Source organism: Tubulanus polymorphus, chromosome 5 (genome assembly GCF_964204645.1).
Source record: "Tubulanus polymorphus chromosome 5, tnTubPoly1.2, whole genome shotgun sequence".
Taxonomy (NCBI): Eukaryota; Metazoa; Nemertea; class Palaeonemertea; order Tubulaniformes; family Tubulanidae; genus Tubulanus; species Tubulanus polymorphus.
The window spans coordinates 7,773,894-7,787,748 of NC_134029.1; the positions used below are offsets into that span (position 1 = coordinate 7,773,894).

The window sequence follows — 13,855 nt, forward strand, 5'->3', positions numbered from 1 at the left end:
TTTTTTTCATAATTCGACTTATTAAGTCAAATTTCGACATAATAAGTCGAATTTCGACTTAATAAGTCGAATTTCGAGATAATAAGTCGAATTTCGTGTTAATTAAATCGAATTTCGACTTAATAAGTCGAATTTCGACATAATAAGTCGAATTTCGTGTTAATTAAGTCGAATTTCGACTTAATAAGTCGAAATTCGACATGAAAATAAAACTCGAAATTCGACTTAATTAACACGAAATTCGACTTATTATCTCGAAATTCGACTTAATAAGTCGAATTTCGACATAATAAGTCGAATTTCGACTTAATAAGTCGAATTTCGACTTAATAAGTCGAATTTCGACATAATAAGTCGAATTTCGTGTTAATTAAGTCGAAATTCGACATGAAAATAAAACTCGAAATTCGACTTAATTAACTCGAAATTCGACTTAATTAACACGAAATTCGACTTATTATGTCGAAATTCGACTTATTAAGTCGAAATTCGACTTAATAAGTCGAATTTATGAACAAAATTATCTCATATGTCACCTAGGGGCTTCCGTATAATTAACACGAAATTCGACTTATTATGTCGAAATTCGACTTATTAAGTCGAAATTCGACTTATTATGTCGAAATTCGACTTAATAAGTCGAAATTGTTGAAAATTTTCTCGTATGTCACCTAGAGGCTTCCGTACTTACGAATATATTTCGATAGAAATTTATTTTTTCAAAGAAAAAATAATTTTTTGTCAAGAAATATTCTTATGACCCTTATCAGACACCATAATATCCCGACATTAAATAAAACTTTATCTATTCCTGAATTACGTCCCTAGGTCGCTTGCGTATATCCATCATATTGAACGTAGTAAACTTTTTGATGAAGCAATGTCTTTAACTTGTCATGTTTTTTTCATCTTAGAATAGGGCTTGACCCTGTTATCTATCTAACTGGTAGATTTCGTTTGATTTTTTTTTTGTATTTGGTGTCCCTTACAAACCCACCACAACAATATCCGACGCACACAGCTAATTTTCATCTATATTCGCTCGGGAAAATTTGATACCTTCTCAGTCGACGATGATGCCTGTAAAGTTCCAGTTAACTCCCTTATAATTTTATACCTCGTTTAGATTATGCCCATTCTCAGATCTACTGTTACTATTCAACGCTACAGCGAAGCCTGCAGCTTATACAAAATACCCCTCGTCGTATTGCTATAGGACTAGAAAGTCTGAACATATCACCCCTACTCGTTCGATGAATCTTCACTTGCACGTTGATTGAGTTCCAAATCCAAACAAAAGCATGTCAAATGTAGATAAAGGAGAACCTTGAACCCACACCGCGCGCGCAAACCACACAAAGCTATAGTACAAAGCTATACACAGAGCGCGCTGGGATACGCGTGCATTTGAGAGGGGAGCACAAAGAATGAATACGCGTGAGACTTTTCGGGAGCCTGGTTTGCTAGAAACTATCGTTATAACTTGCGTCCTGTTCATTATTTCAACGATCAACGGAACTCACTATATTTTAGGAATATACGTGGCAGAATGGCAGCGATATTTCGCAGCCGGATACGGAGTAACCGCATTTATAGGCACATGTTACACCGGATTTACTTGTTGTTTTGGTAAGACGAGCTCATCATTCAATTTAATTCCAATATATTTATTCATCATAAGCAAGTGCAGTGTTTGTGACCGATATATACATGTTACAAAGCAGGCAAAAATCAAGCTTTTGAAAAAATTATGATGTATATAGATATAGTCTAGTACCTAGCCGTTGTTCCTGAAACAACGTCTAGGGCGTAAGTGCTCATATAAGGTTAATTTTCGTCCCTCATTTTGAGGGACGAGGCTTTGAGCGTCTATTTCACCCTCTTGTTTCAAATTATTAAGGTTAAAATTGACCAAAATTTATGCGTTTTATCAACAAAAAATAACATTTAGAGTAATTTTAGAGAGACATATTGAATTTTCACATTTTATTCATTTAGTCCGTATTGGAAATCCCGATAGTGGCAATCAATTCAAATCAAATAAATAAATTCTCCGGTTCGCGATTTAAATCATCAAAAGATATATTATAAAACACGTTTTCAAAGTCAACTAGGTAACTAATTTATTTATTTTAGTACAAAGGTTTGATTTGACACTAAAATCAGTTGATGCATTGCAATTAACAGGAGTAAACCTCTATATGATACTTTAGCGTCAGACGTTGTACGGAACCGTAACAACGACTGGTATTCAGACTAATATAGATAATGTACGGTCACAAAATACTCCTATTCAATTCACTTCGGAAGAAGTATGTTGAAAAAATCACCTGTGGTCTCCACGGGCTTTTCATACATTATGAAATGATCATACCGGTACTTAGCATATTTGTTTGCTATCTATAGTTCTATTACCTTGGCCCTCCACGAGAAGAAGAAATTTTCAGTATGTGATTAGGGACCCCGGTCTCGGGCACGGGTCAAGCGGTCCTGAGATCGCATATGGTCTCTTTTGGGTGATCACACCTCATAATAGGCCGCGTTAAAATGCCCCTACTCAATTCGTATGCAATGAACTATTAAGTAGGAAGTTCTTCGTTTAAAAATCATCCGTGGTTTCCACGGGCTTTCCGGGTACTTTACATAGGCCTATTTGTTTCTATCTATAGTTCTATTACCTTGGGCCTCCATGGGAAGAAGAAATTTTCAGTATGCGATTAGGGGCCCCAGTATCCTCGGACACAGGTCAAGTCGGTCCCAAGATTCCATATGGTCTCTATGGGCACGGGTGATCAAACCACATAATATGCCACTTTAAAATGTTCCTACTCAATTCGTATGCAATGAACTAATAAGTAGGAAGTTCTACGTTTAAAAATCACCGTTGGTTTCCTCGGGCTTTTTTAGTATGTATTATTAGCTATGTCTGCTCCCGGGTTTCTGCCGCATCGTAGGAAGTTCACAGCTGTATTCATCATGTTTACCATTCCAGGCATGCCATGCGCGTTCGTAGAGGGGGAGCCCGAATGCGTTTTTCGTTTACTTTTGTCAGCGATATGAGGTTGGCATTGAGCCATTTAATGTAAAATCGCGGGACGTTTTTTTATGTGAGCATATGTTTTATTGGTTCTGGGCCTTAAACGACGTATAATCGATTCGATTGAAGACATGGCGAACCTCCGTCGATGACATGGTCAACTTTGGTAGAATTCTACGAAAAACTGTTTTTGGCGGGAAAATTCTTAGCTCTTGCGTATAAAATTGCAATGACCTCGATTGGGGGGCGTCGTCTCTACGATCGAAATTTTTATATTCCATATTTTGTATTCAATCTTGCCTCCACGTACCATTCTTATGGTTGGAGTGAAATAAATATCTTATCTAATGTGATTGGCTGTTTTTATATATACGTTTTAATCCCGGTGATTGTTTTGATTGCCATTGAAGCGTAAGAGAACACACACACGCACGCACGCACGCACGCACGCACGCACACACACACACACACACACACACACTGGATGGATCAGTCTGAAATTTCGTACACTTGTTTAGCTATCTACCATCAATGTTGTGTCCAAATTTCATCGAAATCGGATAAAAATTAATGATTTTCAAACAATTTGAAATGTCTCTGAAATCTTTAATCTTGGCCCTATCTCTACAAAAAAAGATCGCTAGCATCAGATTTTCATTCCCACTATGACTAGATTATTTAAAATTAGTTTAGAACTTGATATGAAAACTTTTATGAATTTGTCAAATTTAACTGTGTGTGACCTGCTGTGTGGTAGGTAGAATTTATCAGCTTTCTTACATGGGAACAATATCACAAATCCGCGTTGTGCATGGGAAATTTGTTTATAGCCTAGATTTCAAGAATAATTCTAAAATTCTAAAAAACATTGTTCAAAATGAAATAGTACATTGAATATTTGTTCATTTTAAATGTAGTCACTAAGAATGAGTGGCAGCTTATTGGAACACTGCCACTTTCCTGAAAAACTATTAGGCCACACGTCAAGGCATGTTTTTACACTTCAAACATGTAGCTCATACATCGGCAGTTGGTCGACCGTTTTTGGCGAACCGTAGGTTTGCCTATGCAAACGGTCTGATAAAGCAGTTTTCATTGAAAATAAATAGAGTACCGGTGTGTCAACAAGGCACAAACATAGGCTGTTGAACTAATAGTGTTGAATATTGGTGTCATGGTTTGGCTTAATGAGTTCTCGAGCCCACAAAAATTTCATAGTGATCGAGTTATTTTTAGGGGACTTATTCTTGAAAAACACGCAAAAACCCTGCTTTTTAGCACTAAGTAATGGCATGTTTTTACATATGACAATTTGCATGCTTGGAATTGAAATATATAAAAGTTCAATCCTTCCTGGAAGTGTCGCCGTTTTTAGTTCGACTGATCTCAATGTACTTTTCGACCTACAGGCCCTCACTTTATAAACCCCCTAAATTTCCTCGCTTCTATTTATTTGAGTTGACCTTGTAACCCGAGCTACAATGAATGTGATTGGCTGTTTGTGGGATATACGGGACATTCCGGGAATTTCGCCGTTTCTGATGTCATTGGGAAAGCCCATTGGGAAAGCCTAATGTGAAACCCAAAACAAAATGGCGCGTATTTGTTTTGAGTTCTAGAAAAAAAGTCTGATGTTTGTATTTTTTACATTTTGTCGATTGATGGATTCTGACTTGTGAAATTGTGGTCAATCTAATACTGCGTCGCTAGTGTTGTATATACGCGCGTCAGCTGTCAGCCGCGTGTGTGCGAATATAGGTTACAGTTTGTGGTGTGTTAGTAATCACCTGAGCGAGTCTATATATAGCACAGTGACTCGGCAATGATAGTATCACACAGAACTAACCGCAGGCGCATATATTGTCGGCCTCATACATCTTCAATCCAAATTAATTTATATTTAGTATAATATTTTTGACAATATATGCACTAAATGATTTAATGGTGAGCCACAGGGCCATTGGACCTTTATTTATTGGTTTACCTTTGTCAGCGATATGATGTATGCATTGAGCCAATTCATCTAAAATCGCGGTACGTTTTTTTATGTGAGCATTTGTTTCATTGGTTTAACTTCTAGAACTTTGAAATCACGAATTAAAAAGATTTTTCAAGCAATGCCCTTACTCCAAACAACCTCTAGCTTTCAAGGTAAACCACACTTTGCCCTTGGGCAATTTATAAAAAATAAAATCTATTTCAATGAATCCCAGAAAAAAGTTTTCACTCGGCACCTTTGCAGTCGGGTCGGTCGGGTAACGGCAAACAGACCATTATTTTGGGATGGCCTTATGAATGATAATTTAAACTTTTATAGCAGAAGATGAGCGCTGTGTTTCCTGTTTGATAGAATTTGTAATAAATTGTAATTTCTTGTGACCTGAAAACACTTAAGGCCCATCTACACGTAGGCACTAAACCGGCTCCGTTGGAATCGGCTTTTTGGAGCCTGTATTTTGAAAGGCGCGCATCTACACGAAGTAACTGGGAAGCGAGGTTTTCGATTACGCACATGTTGCTTTCGGTTACACAGACGTTGTAGTGTGGTGATTGCACTCCAGTTTAATTTCTGGGTAAAAAATGTTAACGAATTTTCAATCGGTTAATCAAAAGAATTTCTAACCAAGTTATTATAAAAATGGAGCTTCTGTCGCTTTGTATGTGGATGCTGTTCCCTCAAGTTTCACGTAATCGATTTCGTGACCCGAAAATAAAGCAGTGGCTAAGAACGGTGCTGCCATCTGTTAAGGAACTAAACGGAGCCGCCTTTTCATGATCGCGCATCTACACGGATGAAAGCCGGCTTTTTTAAAAGCGGCTCCGTTGTGTAGGTATGCGGGCGGCCATGTATTCTCAAGATGTCCCAAAGCGCGCCGTGTGCATTTTTTGGCCACACTGGACATAAATCATGACATGTTGAATGTCTGTCTAACAATGACTAGACGTGAAAATTCGAGGGAACCGACAACAGTCGCCTCAATGAATTATTTTTAGCCCACTTGGGACTTTAGTCCCAGCGGGCTATTGCGTTCACTTTTCGTCCGTCGTCCGTCCGTCCGTCCGTAGACGGAATCCAGTTATTTTGGGAAGTTTTGAAGACGCTTCAAGGTAATGTCTTGATATTTGGGTTACACATGTATCTACCCTAGACACATCTTCAGCCCAAAAACTGGCCCTGTCAGATTCAAGATGGCCGACTGGCAGCCATTCTTGTTCGCCAAAATCAGCACTTTTTACACATTTTTGAACTTTTTGAGGGAAATTTTGAAGACGCTTTGATCAATTACCTTGATCTTTCGGATATATGTGAATTCCCCCAGGGCCCATCAGCATAACAAAAATTTGGTCGATCGGACTCAAGATGGCCGTCCTATGACCTTTTTAGTGGCCAAAAATGTTAATTTTGGCCCAAATTCTGAGTCCTGTAGCTTCCTACTGGTTTATCATTTCTCATTGCAATTTGTGATGGGTATTCTTTGGAAAGGGATGTTTTATACCCGAGACAGGTATTTTTCATCAGCCAATTATGACGCAATTGGCGGCCATCTTGGTGTCAGCAGTACTCGTTCGTAAGTGGGAAAAAGTTTTTCCACATTATATTGATACCTAAGCGTATTTTGTTACCACAATCATTTAGAAAGTTGTAGCTCATAACGTGTTCTATGATTGTGGTGAGTTTCAAGGTCATTGGTTTTTGTATATGGCCACCAGGGGGCGTTGAATAATGCAATATCTTAGTATTTCTATATTATATTCGTATCAATGCATATTTTGTAACCACAATCAATTGCAAAGTTGTAGCTCATGATATCATCTATGATTGTGGCAAGTTTTAAGGCCATGAGTTATTCTATATGGTCACCAGGGGGTGTTAAATAGTAGAATAACTTAGTATTTCCTTATTATATTGGTACCTAGGCATATTTTGTTACCATGATCAATTACAAAGTTATAGTTCGTGACATGTTCTATGATTGTGGTGAGTTTCGAGGTCATTGGGTTTTGAATATGGTCACCAGGGGGCATTGAATAGTAGAATAACTTAGTATTTCCATATTAAAGTGGTAACGAGGCATATTTTGTTATCACAATCAATTACAAAATCGTAGCTGCTGACATGTTCTATGATTGTGGTGAGTTTCAAGGTCATTGGATTCTGTATATGGTCACCAAGGGGCGTTGAATATTGAAATTGTTAGATTGTTGAGCATTTGGAACCACTTCCCTGGACCCATAGTTTAAGGTTGTTTCTCATTTTCGCTCGCAGTTATAATACGTTTTATCGTCGTACTTTCTATACCAGGGTATCTCGATCGGCCAAACCGAAATGCGGCTCACATAAAAGACTGTGCTTATATGTGTCACCCTGATATAATTTGCATATTTCGTAATCATATAGATCTACAATGTCATATCCAACAGTTCATAACATTTCATAGCTCTACTACATATCAATAATAATAATAATGATATAATATAACTGATGACTATAGTGTCAATATGTGCTTTAAGGTCGAAATCAACATGTGACATTACTCAATATGTTTTCACAATAATTAGCTATAGTCAGTGCTCATCGATAATTAATTAATGTCTCTCAAACATGTCACTAGGTGTTTGTTTGTGAGTCCTGATGTCTACAACTTGTCTGACACCTAGTTCTCACATTATACTCATGATTCTGTATATGAAGACTATGTAAAGCTATGATAATCATTCTCACTCCGGGATGCAATAAAGATTGTACATATAAGGTTTAACTGCCTTGTTGTTCCTGATGGATGGAACACTGTACCGCTGGTGTAAATGCTAGTTCCCCAGCCAGCCTGCCGATACAACAACCAGCCGGTTACAGATGGTGGAGAACCCAAATTTAAGTCCTCGTGACTTACACAAGTACAGATGAAGCTGTTAAACTATTGGTTGTGACTGGAACGTTGACCTCACGAGAAGATCGTATTCAACTACACCTGTGACGAGATGGCCGAGATGCATTACGGTAACTTTTTGTCAGCCGAAGGTAATACAGTTGCTTCTTTGTCTCGAATTAGTGGTCAGATGAACATGATAGAAAATTAAATCAGTTATCGCCGGTTTAAATAGTATGATTCACAATTCTTTTTTCCTAGGCATCTAGTTCCAATCAGCATAAATCAATTTTAGTTTCATTTCGTACTATAAGTATTAGAATACGGAACACTTCTCAGGGGATATGTCTAAGGTTAATTAGTCAAATTCATCTACTAACAGTACAGTGCGTATCTATACTTTTTTCGCAACAAACTATTTCGACTATACTAAAGGTTCAATCGGCAATTTTCATTTTCATAGGTTCATATTTTTTGTTTGTTAGTATAACTAAAATATTAAGATGAATTGGTTGAATTTTTATGTGGACAAATATATAATATCAGTTACACCTGGCCACTTATTTTGGATGGTGATAATTTTTTCCTTATGGTTGACAAGGGTAACTGTATTTGTGTTGTGTCATTGCCTGAACTCTGCTCTGATGTCAGATGTTGCATGTTACTATCATTGTGTCACGAAATTATTTCCAGTCAGTAATCGAAAGATCTTCAAAACAGAGAAATGCGTACTACTTGCAACTTGCATCACCAACTGATCTTCGGGACGCTATAACTACACAACACATCGCTCTACTTCTGTTCGTCGCAGAACCAACCAGAATTCGGGGATCCTCTGCAGATCATTCAAAATCACAGTTAACGTATTATCGCCTCGTCCGTAAATAACGACAACATGTGACTCTTTCGTGAATGACTGAATCCGGATGTTACTGTCCAACGTTTGCACATTTTCGCACGGTGGAGCTCAATTTTACACGTTCTCGCAGTGGAAGGAGTTTTAATGAAGTTATAGCATCTGCGTTTTCCGCAAATTTGGAGGACCAAATTTAATTGGACAAGGGGGCATCTGTCACCCTGATATAATTTGCATATTTCGTAATCATATAGATCTACAATGTCATATCCAACAGTTCATAACATTTCATAGCTCTACTACATATCAATAATAATAATAATAATAATAATGATATAATATAACTGATGACTATAGTGTCAATATGTGCTTTAAGGTCGAAATCAACATGTGACATTACTCAATATGTTTTCACAATAATTAGCTATAGTCGGTGCTCATCGATAATTAATTAATGTCTCTCAAACATGTCACTAGGTGTTTGTTTGTGAGTCCTGATGTCTACAACTTGTCTGACACCTAGTTCTCACATTATACTCATGATTCTGTATATAAAGACTATGTAAAGCTATGATAATCATTCTCATTCCGGGATGCAATAAAGATTGTACATATAAGGTTTAACTGCCTTGTTGTTCCTGATGGATGGTATCCTGTACCGCTGGTGTAAATGCTAGTTCCCCAGCCAGCCTGCCGATACAACAACCAGCCGGTTACATATGCCTTGCAAAAATCCAAGGACATTTTGAAAATTCGAACGTCTTAGTTGAATTCTGTAAGCCATAAGAGTTGAATGATTTCTGTGTAGGTAAATGGCCCCCAAAGTTTTGGTCTGGCCAATTCTGGACGGATGTGTTGATACCACTTACTGACGAAGAACGGAATTAATGATAATTAATTGTTGGTTCATTGTTTTTCATTCAGAGGAAATATTTCTCTCAATTGAAAAATGGCAGCGCGAACTTGTGATTGTAAGAACGCCGTGTGCGGAGTTAGAAGGCCCACGTGTATCTTCAGATACAATCAGTATTGTGTCAAAACTTCCTAGAAATCGAATAATAAATTGGCTGAATTGGGAATTTCAGATTTTCTGTTTAAATCGATTATTACTGAAGCAACTTTCATTAAAGATAAACCCCCAGAATCAGAGAGGTGTACATCCAGAAACCCTCCATGTATGAATAGTTATCAAGAAAATATTTGAAAAAGTTTTCTGAATTCCCTCGTCAACTGTGATGCAGTGAGAGATCAAGTGTGTCGTCCAGACCTGATGATCCTGCTGGAGTAGCTAGTTGGATGTAACGTGCTTCACCACCGCATTTGTGCCTCTGAACAAAATACTACGGTTGCAACTGTCGGCAAAGCAATATATTAGCCCCCCCCCCCAGCCGGATAACGTTGATTATGACGTTTTAGCATTATGGGGTTTTCAATTATTGGTGAGACACATTTTGTCGTTATTTACTTGTCGCACCAGTGGCTACACCTCTGTGCTCCTCATACTTACTTTCGGAGTAATAAACTACATGTATATTGAAATATTATATATTGTGTAATGCATTTTTTCAGCTCCACTCGCTACTGTATTGATAAAGAGATATGGTACACGACTCTGTCTTCTAATTGCGGGAATTTTCAATGGTCTGACCATAAGTTTATCAGCGTTCGCTCCAAATATTTACGTGATAATTATTCTTTGGTCGATAGCTGGTGAGTATGTCATTGAATCCCTTCTACCTGATAAGACAAACATCTGAGGCGTGCGTTATTTTCGGCTCATAAAAATAACCTCGAACTACCAGTGGCAAAGGAAATTGGTTTTGAAAATATCCTAGAATTGTCTATAGAATGCTGTGTCCAGGATAAACCACTGCCATCAAAAAAAATTCTTCGTAAATACCAGATACTCTTAAATCTATGATTAGATAGATTTTGGGATAAAATATTTGTAGAATTTAATGCCACATCTTGCGGGTCCAGTGATGTACGTAGCGAATTTAACAACGCGTCAACGCACACTGATTTGGTCCGTTCTGAATGTGTCCCGTTCAGGTCGCGGGGACCCATTTAGAACGGTCTAAACGCTGGCAGAGTGAACGCGGCTCTGTTATCGTATTGAATAATCTAATTATCATTTTGTAGGTATCGCAAACTCCTTCCATCTCGGACCTATAGCTGCGTATGTCGTGATTAGATTTAGGAAATACAGAGCTATAGTGAATGGTATCGCTATAACTGGTTGTTCCGCGGGCACTTTCTTGCTAGCACTGTTCGCGAACGATACGATAGAGTTGTATTCCTGGAGAGGATCAGTTTGGATTTTAGGCGGCGTGTGTTTCCATCACTGCTCATTGTGTCTCCTGCTGAAGGACTGGAACACTAACGACAAATCGGACGATCTCTGTTACGTTGAGAGTAACTCCACAGATTCATATCCCGCAAACGACCGTCTATTGCGCGATTATGTGAACGGGTTACCGACAGAAATACGAACAGGCGAAATAACCGATCAGAAGAGTAAATGCGAACGGCATTTGAACGTAGAAAAACCTACCGACGTGAAGATGTCAAAAATTATTAAAAGTATTACTAGTCTTAACAAGAACGATCTGAAGGCGAATCTGGTGGAAATATTGCATTTGAGATTGTTTAGAAAGCGAGCCTTCCTGACGATGAGTTTGCATATGTTATTCTATTACATGTCGGCATCGGTGGTTTATCTACACGTAGTTTCCGGATTCGAGAATTTGCTAAAAATAACCATCGAACAAGCGCGGTTTATGGTATCAGTCATCGGTATAAGCGGGGTGTTCGGCCGTGTGGTCGGCTCGTTTTTGACGCATTTCAAACGGATAGATACGTTATCTTTGTATTTAGCAATCGATGTCATGTTAGCGGTGGCTTCGTTTCTAGTGCCGGTATTCGAAGGATTCACGGCAGGAATCATACTCAGCGTGTTCCTGGGATTTAGCGTCTCCGGTATTATAGCGACGATGCCGCTTGTATTGATTGAACTACTTGAAGACAGTGACCTTGTCAACATGTCAATAGGATACTGCTATTTTTTCATAGGAATAGGATCGTTCATTGGCGCACCATTAGCAGGTAAGCAAATTACCAAAAGACTGCCTTGTACATAGTGAAAGAGTTGTTTAACCATGATGCTGTTTTTTTTTCAATTTTTAGGATGGATTTATGACATAACAGGAAATTACGCTTATTCGTTTTACGTTGGAGGTGCACTAGCTTCTTTGTCATCTTTAGCTATAGTTCCCTACTGGATACGACACGTTCGTAAACTACAACATTAACAACAGTTTTTAGTAGCGAATTAGGACAGACAATTAAGCTTAACAGTCGATTCTAAAAACATACTTGGCAAGCACAATTTCGCGGTAGAAATTTGATTTGACGGCACATGCCATAAAGGTTTTAACCAAAAGGTTCGAAAAATCGAGTTTCTGATTTTTTGGGAACGACTGTATTGGTTGTATGATTATTTATTACAATCTTATGGGGTCAGGATATTATTCCTCTCTGACAATGATAATGCAGCCTGAAATGCGAAGATATGTGTGTAAAATATTGTACATGAAGCCTTGAATTTTATACAAAAAATAGACGGCTATAAAAAAAAGGTACAGACGTTTAATTTATGTTAACGATATTAATAGTAAATAATTAACTTTATGGTCTAAGTGATATTTCGTCTATGACAAATAATCATGATACGTACACATTAGACAAATACACGGAAAACAAAGCATTTATAAATACTAGAAATGATAACCAATCGACAAGAGGGAAATTACTGAAACTATTGACTGAGACTTACGCAACTAGTTTCGACCTTTAAAAGAAATAAGTGGATCGATCATCCATATAACATTCGGGTCTTATGTCATTTAAAGTACAATCGTTTGAAATCGATGAATCAAACCTGTGTATCTAAAACTTCTACAGCAGACAGACTACTCTCATTCCGCTGAAACGAATAGACGTAAACTGTGTTTTCGTCCCATTCCACGATCAGCAGAAAGGTGTACTTTCGTGCTGGTCGACCAGTTGATACCGTGCGTATGTTGTAGAGAGACTATTAAAGAGGTGTGCTCTACTATCGGAAGCGATCCTTTGTCGAACGTCTCTTAAAATCCGAATCCAGACGAGGAGAATACTAACTAGTATATTTTCGATGATCTGACGTGAATATTATTTATTGATGTATGTCAAAGCTCGCGACTCGCAGGTCGGCCTTTTCGTTATAGTATCCGGAGCTCACGACTCGCAGGTCGGCCCTGTTCTGATCTGATCTATCTTGAACTCAACTGAACTGAACTGGACTGGACTTTCTGAACCAAATCAAAAATGTTAATTAGATATTTATAAGTGATGACTAGAGTTGACATAGGCTAAGCGTAAAACTGGAGAGAGTGCCAAACTTACAATATACTATTCAGAACTATGATGATAATGATATCCATGATATCTTTCTCCAAAGTTGGTAATTACTAAATCAATAGAGTATCTACTACAATTGTTATTTTACTGATAATCATAAGATCTACATCTGACATTGAAACTATAGTGTAAAATCCTCATTTCATAACACCGCGTTCCCACTTCATCCGCATCACTTTTCTGCGTGCTTGGATTCCCACGGGACAGAGCCTCCATTGGCTTTCCAAGCATCCAGCCGCGTATGTTCGTAACTTGTTTGAAATTATATATTATTTATACTGCATATATATATATATATACAGATATTAGATATTATATTAAATTACATTATTACATGGTTTTTTCAGAAACTGTACAGTTTTTGATAAACTTCGTATAACCGAGTTTCGAGTTAGTTTGGAGGTATAGAAAGCAGTTTACACTGATTATTTACGTAACTTTTACGACGAGACTCTGGATGTCGCACATGTGATGAAATCGTTCGTTTGATTGTTTTGGCCACATAACGATAGATGATAAAACCAGATTTAGAACCGATTGGGCAGCCTTTATCTCCTATCATCAATTAAATTCCCTATATCTATAATATCATATATTGATGTAGCCTGTAAACGTGATGAGAAAAAGAAGGCGACT

At 37.8% G+C, this 13,855-nt stretch overlaps 1 protein-coding gene across 1 annotated transcript; it reads left to right on the forward strand.

Moving 5' to 3' along the window:
* Nucleotides 1-1,375: 1,375 nt before the first annotated feature.
* On the forward strand, nt 1,376-13,182 carry LOC141905784 (monocarboxylate transporter 14-like). The gene is made up of 4 exons (XM_074794811.1): nt 1,376-1,629; nt 10,331-10,471; nt 10,904-11,866; nt 11,948-13,182. The coding sequence occupies exons 1-4, from the start codon at nt 1,428-1,430 to the stop codon at nt 12,070-12,072; spliced, it is 1,431 nt and encodes a 476-aa protein (XP_074650912.1). The 5' UTR covers nt 1,376-1,427; the 3' UTR covers nt 12,073-13,182.
* Nucleotides 13,183-13,855: the final 673 nt, after the last annotated feature.

Coding starts and splice junctions, on each gene's coding strand:
- LOC141905784 (XM_074794811.1), top strand. CDS start 1,428: ATGAATACGCGTGAGACTTTTCGGGAGCCTGGTTTGCTAGAAACTATC. Junction 1,630..10,330: donor CGGATTTACTTGTTGTTTTG/GTAAGACGAGCT, acceptor GCATTTTTTCAG/CTCCACTCGCTACTGTATTG. Junction 11,867..11,947: donor CATTGGCGCACCATTAGCAG/GTAAGCAAATTA, acceptor TTCAATTTTTAG/GATGGATTTATGACATAACA.